Below are 11,049 nucleotides of genomic sequence, written 5' to 3' on the forward strand. Positions count from 1 at the left end.
ATGCTGCATGCCCAGTGCGCCCCATGGCCACAGCATCCCGCGTCCGCCGATCCCCAGCACCTCCGTCCGCTAGGCCCCCGGCGAATCACAACCCCCCCCCCCCCCCCCCCCCGGCAAGATAGAAAACTGGAATAAAACCAAAGGCCATCACTTATTTGTTTTTTTTTTCAGAATTCAGAACTGGATCAATTATCTTGCTAGCCTGCTAAGGTTGGCAGTAGAATTTGCATCCGTGCAGTGATGGCAGTAGTATTTGTACCCGGAAACTTTGTAGGTGGTACGGGGATGGAGACTGCGGTTGGTGATCGAGATATCTAATTGACAGCGATGGCGACGGTAGCCGGATCAATAGGATTCGCTGCCAAAACAGTCTCGCTGCCCCGGCGGAGATTTATCTATCCGGCGGCACGCAGTGCAGCAGCTATTGGCGGCTAGGACTCGCGATAACATGTAGGAGGAATATAATTGGGTGGAATTGAATTGTATTGCCGAGCCTCGTGGGTGGATTATATTGGAGTACTCCACTTATGGGGCAAGACACCTCTCTTAGAGATAAGGCAAGCTGAGATTACACGATCATAATCTATCGTATTTGGAGATATCCCAACATACTCTAACACAAATATCACAATTTGCCACGCTTTACAATATATTTCATCAGTCAGTTCAGTTCATCTTAAATCATTGTTCCTGCAGTAACATGATCAAAGGTACACTTGGCATGAAACTTGTTATTCCTGCCGCTCAAATCTTTGCATCTGTTGCAAGTCAATATGAATAAGCAGGATGGTAGTCGTCTTCATCATCACATGACATGAGCACCTTGACAATTTCATCCATCGTTGGCCTCTTGCGTCTTTCTTCGAGGCATGAAAAGGCTATTTTCACCATTGCAATTGCTTGCTCTGCATGAAAGTGGCCGTGCAATCTATCATCAACAATATCACTGACATTCCCGGTAGATAGAATATGTTTAGCCTCCTGGACAAACTCCAGAAAATCTATTTGTCTTTCATCTAACATTATGCCACTTGAAGCCCTGATTCCAGTCACAATCTCCAGAAGCACGACCCCATAGCTGTACACATCAACCTTTGCATTGATTGGCATATTCAGTGCCCATTCTGGTGCCATGTAGCCCATCGTGCCTCTCATATGGGTGAAATTGAAACTAGTGCTACCTTGCTTCGCGAGCTTGGCCAATCCAAAGTCTGCTATCTTGGCTTCGAAATCTCGAGTTAGAAGTATGTTTTCTGGTTTCACATCACAGTGAACAACCCACTCAAGGCATTCATGATGTAGGTAAGCAAGGCCTCTTGCTGTGCCCAGTGCAATCTTGTATCTTTGGCTCCAACCAAGCAGGCTTTCAGTACTTCTTTCACCAAAGAGGTACTTGTCCAGTGACTCATTCTCCACATACTCATATACTAATAACCTCTTTGTCCCTTCTGAGCAAAATCCCCACATTCTGACTAAGTTTATGTGATTGATTCTTCCAATAAGGGTCACTTCTGCCCAGAATTCTTCCTCTCCCTGGCGAACATCTGTAAGCTTCTTTACTGCCACTATTTTCTTAGCTTCAAGCACTCCCCTGTAGACGATTCCAGCGCCTCCTCTACCAAGCTCTTCTTTGAACTTTCCAGTTGCTTCCCTCAATTCCCGGTATGTAAATCGCCTGAACTGGTTTGTAACCAGCTTGTACCCATCCTCCATTGATTTGGGTATGTTATGCTTCTTGAAGAAAAGGTACCAGCCTGTCACAATAACAAGCAACTCTAGAGCTCCCAGTATTGCAGCAAAGACATAGAAGTATGTCCAATTTATGTTGTCCTTCTTTGTTCCGTACATACTTGCTGATCCTAGCATAACCTCAGAACCTGCGGGTCCACAGGTGAGGGTTTTTTGTTTGGAGATTGAGTACGTCGAAATGTTAAAACTCATTGGTACTTTCATATAGTTGTCTCCAGGGAAATATGGGAACACCTGACCATTGTAGAGTAAATCTTTAGTGTAACACCAACCATCCCCACCCTTGTATGTGAAAGACAAGCAGGTGCTGCTGTTCCAGCAGATGTTCCGGCATGCTTCGAATGGGATGGACTTACTGGAGGATAGATCAAAGCCATAGTAATCAGCATGAGGTTGCTCAATAAATGTAAATTCCTCATGTGCTTGGTTTCCGTCAGTCAAGAACATTGGTTTGCATCCTTTGTTCCAATTTGTTGGATCAACCATCTCATAATCTGGGGGACATCTACATCTGAGGCCACCCAAGTAGTCACAGAGCCCATTCTTTCCACATAGTCCATGCACATAACACATCTGTATTACAGCTTGCCCCGTGATGTCCCATTTCCCTGTTGATGCATTCAAGCTGTACATTCTGAAATTGCCATCATAATCAATTGTGATCCTTCTCTTGATTCCTGGACCTGAATCTGAAGCCTCTATCTTAAACCCGTCACTTGATATGAAATTACCCATGTCATCTAGAACTGCTATCCTGGTGCTGTTAAACCTATTGCGGCCATTTTTTTGAGCGTCGTAATCCGGACTTGGCCAGTAGATGCTTGTGATCTCTGGGCCGTCATACAACATCCGCAGGACATTATCGTTGTCGAAGTATAGGTGATGGTAACCAGAGACTAACCTTGTGTCCTTTGTCAGGTTCTGCCCCGGAAGCAAGGTGTCAGTTGGCGAACCGAAGCTCTGCCACACGATCTTGTTACTGGAGTCACTGATCACAAGGTTGCCGCTGTCGAGGAGGGTGACTGTCGTGTGCTTGCCTGACGATGTCTTGCTCTCCCACACCATGGAACCATTGGTATCTGTGAGGATCAGGTTGCCATCGCGGTTTAGCGATACCCTGGAGCCGTATTTGTTCACGGGAGAGTATCCTCCTCTCTCTGCGGAATAGGGATTCGCCGTCCAGACGACGGTTCTCTCGGAGGCACTGGTGGTGTACCAGATGGAAAAGGTGAGAGCATTTGTGCCAGCCTCATGGAAGCCGCAGGAGAAGTTAGAGTCAGGCGAGAGGAGGATGACCTTGTCATGGTCCTCTCCTCTTATGTGTGAGCCGGTGGTCATGATTTGCCATGGCGAAGCGCCAGAGCAAACCGGAAAGGTCAGCAACGGAAGAACAGCGAGGTAGAGCAGCGCAGCCATTCTTCTCCTCAGAGAGCTTGGCAACGGAGTCAGAAGATGGAGAGGTTGGTAGCTTTAACTCTGGTTTAGCTCCTTGCAGTTTAACTAGATGATGACACGCATCAGTGCATATACTATCTTTGATGCCGACCTCAACTAGTTGAATACTGAGCGCAGAAGGCAAAAACCGCTTGCGGATCCAGGTGTACACACTGTATTCCTGTGCAGTTTCACTTTGGTTTTAGATGATGTGAACTGATGGGACCCGTTTGTGCATTTGTGGAAGAGGACCAAGACCGCAGGCAGGAAAGAAAGAATAATTGTCTAATAGACCGGTGGTTGAATAATTGTCTAATAGACCGGTGGTATATCCTTCAACCTGTGGTCTATGTGAATTCGAGTGCCCTGACATTTGCATAAACCAAAATTTTTTATCAGACGATTAATTTTTTTATCAGAGTCAAAGCTAAGAGGAGTAATTGCGTACCGTACTGTGTGTGTATTTTATCACTAAATGTTGGATACAGTAATAACAGGGTCAGAACTCGCCCATGTCACGTGTTTAATATTTGATCGATTTGTCGTATAGCCAACTAGAATGCTGCAATTGCTTGGAACCCTAAATTTGTCTTCTTCTTCTTTGATGTTAAGGTACCGTTTAGTTGGCAAAATTTTTAGCGAAATGTCACTGTAACACTTTCGTTGTTATTTAGTAATTAGTATCTAATCATAGTCTATTTAGGCTTAAAAGATTCGTCTCGTGAATTTCGTCTAAACTGTGTAATTAGTTTTATTTTTTATTTATATTTAATGCTTCATGCATGCGTCCAAAGATTCGATGTGACGAGAAATCTTGAAAAATTTGATATTTTGGAGTGGAACTAAGCAGGGCCTAATATAATGTTCATCTCGTGACCCAACACCCAAGTCGTATTGTTCGAAGCCATTTTCCTGGTCTAGCACTGGGCATCTTGGAAGAAGACGAAGATCCGGCTTCCCATGTGCACCGACAGCCTCAGTGCGCAAAAAAAAAAAAAAAAAAAGAGGTGAAATTCACGTGTGTATCACCGCACTCTAGTCATCTCTGGTTATAAGATGTATGTTTATCTATTAGTTAACAGAAGCTAAGGACAACTTGAACCTTCTTGTTTCCCCCCAGAAAATTCTGGAATCCACGGTATGCCGTATGCGTTGCGTTTGTTAATCTTTGTCAAGATGTCCTTCATCTGGAAGCCGTGTCAAAGTGTAGTTAGGGTGCCTTATTGTGGAAAAAAATCATAACTGAAAGATATCTTTACGACCTGGCCGCATTGCTACCAATTTGACGGAACTTCTCAACTTACTGGTCCACATTATTTTCCTTTAGTAAGCCTTTACTAAATAATAAAGCACCCGGTCATCTTCCTCTCCACTTCACCATGTCATTATCTCTTACCCATTGGGCATCATTTCTCTTTATATTAGATAGATAAGGATCCTATGGGCAGCATCTTAGAAAGAACAGTCGACGATTTTGACGCCCTGGTCTGGTCCTGCAGGAGCAAACACACAATCGAACGAATATTGGGAATGGTCCTCGTCTGCTAGGTCACACCAATGCTACTCTGCCTGCGACTGCTAAGAGTCCATACTGAATCAGTGCATATATATGTATCTTGGCAAAAGAAGAAAAAAAGAGTGCATATATTTCTCAGTCAATTACAGTACAATCACCTACTACACACATCCACATGCGTCGGCAAGGTCTAGCCATGAATTGCATCTTCTTCTTGACCTGTTTCACGGTGACATCACTGTCACCGAGCCCGTGGTTTTCTTAACGAGTGCTTAGTGCGCGCTTAGTGATAACATTGACCGCATCACCCCCTGCCTGTGCCTGGTCATGATCCATTGGATTCGATGGATTCTGGCTCGGTCTGACTCTGACCAATTTATTTGCATTGCATGCCACTCGTTTGCCAGTAGTGACAGTGAGCGAGTCTAGAAGGGGCGTCGCCAACAGACCAAGCACGGTCAACCTGTATTGTATGCTTCCCAACCATCTCCCTCAACTGTTAACCTCGTCGACTTTAATATTGAGGGAGAAAAGTCGACTAGGAAGATACTCAAACTAGCAAAATATAGGAGTAATAAAGAAGGCTAAATAGACTTTTTAGAGCTATTTTTGGTTTTTTTTAGCAAAAAGAGCTAATTTTGGTGAGTACGCCTCCTGACGGCGTCACCGTGCCAAGCCTCCTAATATAATTTTTTTTTGAGAAACACCGAGCCTCCTAATTAATTTGCAGCCTAAAAGTTCAGCTTTTTCTCAGGCCTGGCCTGGAAATGTAGCCTCAGCCCGAAATTTACTTTAGTCAAAGGCCTAGACTTGCTTAAGCTCTTCCTTTCCAGGCCGTGCCACCTACGTCTAGAGAATTTTTTTATTATTTTTAACATTTTTTTGTAAACTCATTTTAAATTTAACACTGTTTTTTTCTTCAAAACTAACATTTTTTGCCGCGCCTATTGCCATAGCGCGGCGAAAAACTTGTGCCGCGCCATGCATGGTGGCGCAGCGGGAGGATGACGTGGCGAAGATCGCGGGCTGCTGACCGCTGACGTGGCAGGGGCTGCCCCGATCTTGGCGCAGCAGTGACGCGCCCTGATCCGTGGCGCGGCAGAACTGGATAAAAGGCCCGCGGCCTAGTCCCGCCTACCTGCCTCGCCCGTCGCGCATTCGCTTTGTCTGCCCGCCGCATCCACCCGCCTGGCCGCCGCGCCGCGCCCTCCCACTAATCCCAAGTGCTATCGGTGACTGGCCCTCCGTTGCCGCCTCCCTCCCTCCCTTCCCTTCCATTCCCGGCCACCTTCTTCTCTCCTCGGCCTCGTTCAAGGTAATGCCACACTTTTTATTTTCGTTTGAATAGTGGATTGGTATATTATGAATGGGAGTTAAGGTTAGGAGGAAAATTATGTTTGGAAACTATGGGCTATGGTTTGGAAGAAGATATTAATTTGATTTTATCAATATTAAGGTTAATTATTTAGTTAGAAGTATGTTTAGCATGTATATTTTTGTTGCTATAAGTGTTGGTTATATTATTTGAGTTGCAATGCAAATGATTATATTTTAAATTAATTTACGTTGTTTTGATTGATGTTTAATTTGAACCGTTTTATTAGATGAAAGACATGTTTCGGGAGCAGTCGTGGCGAAAATGAGGTCGTCCTAGAGAATTATACCCCGACGAGTCTAGCATAGATGCCCCCGTCCCTCCTGACCTCCCTGTCCCTAACTGTGATTGTGGTCGTCCGACCAACGTGTTTCAATCGAGACATCCAGACATAGCGGCACGTTGCTTCTACACATGCAGTCGTTTTAATGTAAGTAATTATTTCTGTATGTTTTTTTCTTCATTTGTATTACTAGGTTACTAATATTTTATTGAAATTTTGTTGTGTAGGCCTATGAGAGGTGTTTTTTCTTTCAGTGGATCGACGACGCAGACAAGTTTGACCCTAGGTACCTCCTTTTCAACGATTGGTGGAGAGGGCGACATCCACGGGAGCACTTCGAGCGGTGGGTTCCACCTCCCCCTAACCCCCCTCCAATGATGGCTAAGGAGAAGCGCTTAGCCGCAGTTAGACGACTCGAGGAACCTCCTCTGTGCGATTGCGGAAATCAAGCTGTGATAAACCCTAAGAATACGTTGGAGTTTGTGTGTCCAAACAAACATGAAGTAAGTGCAAAGTGTATGTGTTGAAATATTGAGCTATATGTATTCATATACTAATGTCACCTTATTTAGGTGTTTTCAATGGCGAAGTGTCGTTTTAAGGAGTGGTTGTATGGTCCTAAGAACCAATGACCGGAAGAACCGTCAAATGCAAAGCAAAAAAAGAAAGAAAGGTTAATTTACAAAGCACCTCCAGTCAAGTGCGAATGTGGGGTTAAATCCAACTACGATATAGTCCCTTCGAAGCTTGGAATAGGCCATTATTGTGGCCATATGGTTGACTATGATGATGTTGGTTATTTTTATGGTAAACTTGAAATCGTATTTTGTTTCATTTACTAATACATATATGATATAATTTTTGTTTGAATAGAGTACTAGAAAATGCAGGTGGGAATGTTATGATGGTCAAGCTAAGTTCTTGGATGAACTGAAGGGGAAGCAAGTAATTGCACGAAAAAGGGGATATGGAGCTGACTACGTCAACCTATTCGTTAAACATCACAAAGATAAGATGCGTGAGTTTGCTAGACAGCGCGGTATTTGTAACCCGATCGATGTTGGGCTTGACAAATGGGGATTGGAGAGACGAATGACGTTAGTGGAGGAGAGGGCAAGGAAGGAGGCAAGGGAGGAGACAAGAGTACAGATGCAGGTCTTGAACGAGCATGTTATTGCATAATGTGCCAGTGAGTGTTTGAAAGCATTTTTTTGTTGCCTAATTTTAAATGTAATATAATCGCGTTGCTAACTGATTGCATTTTATACATGAAGGGATTAGATGCAGCGAGGAACATGCTGCAAAGGTGGCTCGTGCAAGGTATGAGGAAGAGAAGTTAGATGAGCATAGAACGTGAGCTGGTCACACCGTTGAATCACCGATTGTGTTGTCTAATGAGGGGGACGAGGATGAGGACGACACTGGCAGACTGAGCGAGCTCATCGCTCTAGTAGAGGCGGGCTTGCTGGCAGAGGAGGCTGAGGACGGCACTGGCAGACTGAGCGAGCTTATCGCTCTAGCAGAGGCGGGCTTAAAGGCGGAGGATGATGACGACGCGTTCTTCACTTAGGCCGTAGAGGCCGCAGATGAAGCGGAGGCCGCTTACTACAGGCAAAAGGTAGATCAGGGCAATGTAGGTGACTCTATCCATAGCAACAGGGTTGTGGTAGAGGATTGGTACTCGGACGATGAGTTGCTTACTTAGTATGTTTCTGACTGAGGGTTTTTGAATTGCGTCGTGTATCAGAACTTTCATTTTGTTGTCTTGTTTTCCATTTGAACTATTGATGTATTGTACCCATGTATCATGTACTCGGATTACCCATGGTCGATCTTAAGTGATCCCATCCGTTTGTCACCCTCCGACCTATCCGTTTGTCGCTCTCCAAGTTTTTTTAATAATAACGAATGCGTTGAGAATTTCTAAAATGAACAAAATCGACGCGCCAACCCTAAGCCTAGGTTCTATCTGTGTCCAGGTTCTACCGCGCCATAGCCCATGGCGCGGCACTGACGTGCCAAGACCCATGGCGCGACAGTACTTGGACATAGACAGAAGCTGACCAGCCTCAATTGCAACTGAACGGGAGCTGCTGTCGGTGCTGTAAACAACTACAATTGCTGCCACGACCATACACAAGTTGAAATGAATATGAAGCAAATAAATGGAGACCGAGCGCAAGTTGACAAATTGCAAGTTTCGGACGATAATATTCGTTCGACATAAGTTCGACATAACCAACTAAGTCCCAGGAGTGAAAGGATCCATCGGACGCCTATTGGAAACCTCATCGTTGTACTCCACCTCAATAAGGGGGTACATCCGGTGTGGCGTGGGAGGGGCCATCCTGTTACAAATTGATAAACAAAGCGTTAGAGTATTCAAATTAACAATATTCAAATTAACATTATGTAGCATTGTAAAATTTGAACTACTTGATATACAATACGAACACAATATGAAAGCATCTGCTGCCCTCGTCTTCTATGCATGCTAGCCTTGTGACCAGAGACTTTTGAAAGTGCATCCAACCCTTTAGTGGGTTTTGGATGGTTGATTGACAACATGATTAAAGGTCTAACCCGTTTGCTAAGTGTGGACAGGTAATAGGTTATCTCACAGGTACTTAATGAAAGTCAAAATGATGCGTTGTTGTATAAAATAATCTAGTTCAAGCACAAGACAACAATGCAAATGGAATTCATGCAAAGGCTTATTTATTGTGGGATTTCCATGTTCTATGTGAAAGCAAGCTCATAAGAATTAATTAACGAGACATGAGGGATTGCATATGGAATGGTCTCATATTTGAAACTTGCTAAATTAAAATAAAAAAGATAACAATACAAATGAATGGTTGATTCAACACAAGATGTGACTTGATGGCTTGAGATGGTGAAGGTAGCAAGGAAAGGCTTTGAGGTACTAAGCAAGGGTGAAGGGCAAGCAACGGCTTGGTGGCCGAAGAACCTAGCTAGGGTGAAGAAGGGAGTACTTGTATTTAGTTGAGGTACTAATCAAGCTACAATGGTCATGTTGATGTGGAGGATCAAATCTATGTTCGACAAAGTGTTTGAAGTGACTTGATGCATTTGGAGTTATTCATATTTGATGAATGGAATCAAGTCATGTGCTCAAAATGGCTATGCTCAAGTGACAAGATCAATATCAACATGTTGGCACCCTTACTTGATGAAGATTGAAAGAGACGGCATTAATTCAAAAGAGGTCAACTCAAGCGGTATAGATTCGTTTTTTCTTTAATCTTGAGTTTAATAGGTATGTCGTACTATTAAGAGGGATCCATCATGTTGATATATAATGTTTCATAAGTGCTCAAGCCAACCCATATGAGTTTTGAGTATTTGAGAGACAAAAGAGCTAACTGATTTCTTGCTGGTCTGGCAATACCGGACGTGTCCGGTATTCATACCGAACGTGCCCAGTATTTGCCCAGCAATGGTAAAATTGTTGTTCTCGAGTTGGTTCATCGAGAGTTCCGACATAAGTCGGGAGTTCCAGCAATGGTCGGGAGTTCCGACATCTCACGCTTTAACTGACTTGGAGAATTCACTGTGGTGGTCATACCGGACGTGTTTGGTATGGACGACCAGAGGCCAACGGCTAATTTTCAAATGCCTTGAGAGTCAGGAGTTCTGACGTAAGTCGGGAGTTATAACGGTCAGAAGTTCCGGTATGAGTCAGGAGTTCTGACACCTCACATACTTTAACTCAGTTACATGGTTTTCAAATATGCTGAGGGTCGGGAGTTCTGGCATTCATTGGGAGTTCCAACGCCTCACATTGTCACTATAACTTAGTTACCGTTGGCGCAGTGTAAGTCATACTGGACGTGTCCGGTATGGCAACGGCTATAAAACAGCTAGTTTTTCCAAGCGGGGTATAAATACCCCTAAGCCTCCATATTTGGAGGCTGCTGATTCTACTGATACACATACACGTTTTGAGCCTTGCCAACTCTCCCAAACCCTCTCTTAGTGAGTGTGTGATCCAAATAGCAAAATCCATTTGTGGGTTAAGAGAGAATTTGAAAAAGAGAGCAAGCTACCACTTGAGCACTTGTGCATATTATCTATTTCATGATTCACATTTGTTACTCTTGGACTGTTTGGTCCTAGACGGTTAGGCGTCGCCGGAGAGCACCTGAGAGATTGTGGTGTGCCTCGGAAAGTTTGTAACGGTCGATTCCGCCGCCTCGGAATCAACTAGTGGAAGGAGAAAAAGGAGTTGGAAAAGACTCCATCTAGAGTGACCTTCGTGGTATCCTCTAGGGCTGACCTTCATTGGGTCACCCGTAGCCCCCTCAACGGAGAGTAGGACTTGAACGAGTCCGAACTTCGGTAAAACAAATATCGTGTCTCAATTCGCATTTCATTCGATATTTGTGTTGCTCTTGCTCTTGTGCAGATTATTTGTGTATATTATCATATCTAGTAGGTACCTGCAATTTGATTTGAAGTTAGAAATCGAAAGAAGCAAGTTAGGGTTGTTCCACTGAAACCGTGTATACCGGACACGTCCGGTATTGATCACTGTGCTAGGCTGTTCTACAGAACACGTCCATACCGAACACGTCCGGTATACCTACCGAACACGTCCAGTATTTCCTACCTGTGCTGGATATATTCATTCTTTGTTCTAACTTTGTATTACAGGGTTGTAACTTCTAT

General features: G+C 44.1%; 1 protein-coding gene across 1 annotated transcript; it reads right to left on the bottom strand.

The window, feature by feature from the left end:
* Positions 1-475: 475 nt before the first annotated feature.
* LOC136458682 (putative receptor protein kinase ZmPK1) lies at positions 476-3,329 on the bottom strand. Its single transcript, XM_066458608.1, has one exon. The coding sequence runs from the start codon at positions 3,163-3,165 to the stop codon at positions 769-771; it is 2,397 nt and encodes a 798-aa protein (XP_066314705.1). The 5' UTR covers positions 3,166-3,329; the 3' UTR covers positions 476-768.
* Between the last annotated feature and the right edge of the window lie 7,720 nt (positions 3,330-11,049).

Source organism: Miscanthus floridulus, chromosome 6, assembly GCF_019320115.1.
Source record: "Miscanthus floridulus cultivar M001 chromosome 6, ASM1932011v1, whole genome shotgun sequence".
Classification (NCBI taxonomy): Eukaryota; Viridiplantae; Streptophyta; class Magnoliopsida; order Poales; family Poaceae; genus Miscanthus; species Miscanthus floridulus.

Coding starts and splice junctions, on each gene's coding strand:
- LOC136458682 (XM_066458608.1), bottom strand. CDS start 3,165: ATGGCTGCGCTGCTCTACCTCGCTGTTCTTCCGTTGCTGACCTTTCCG.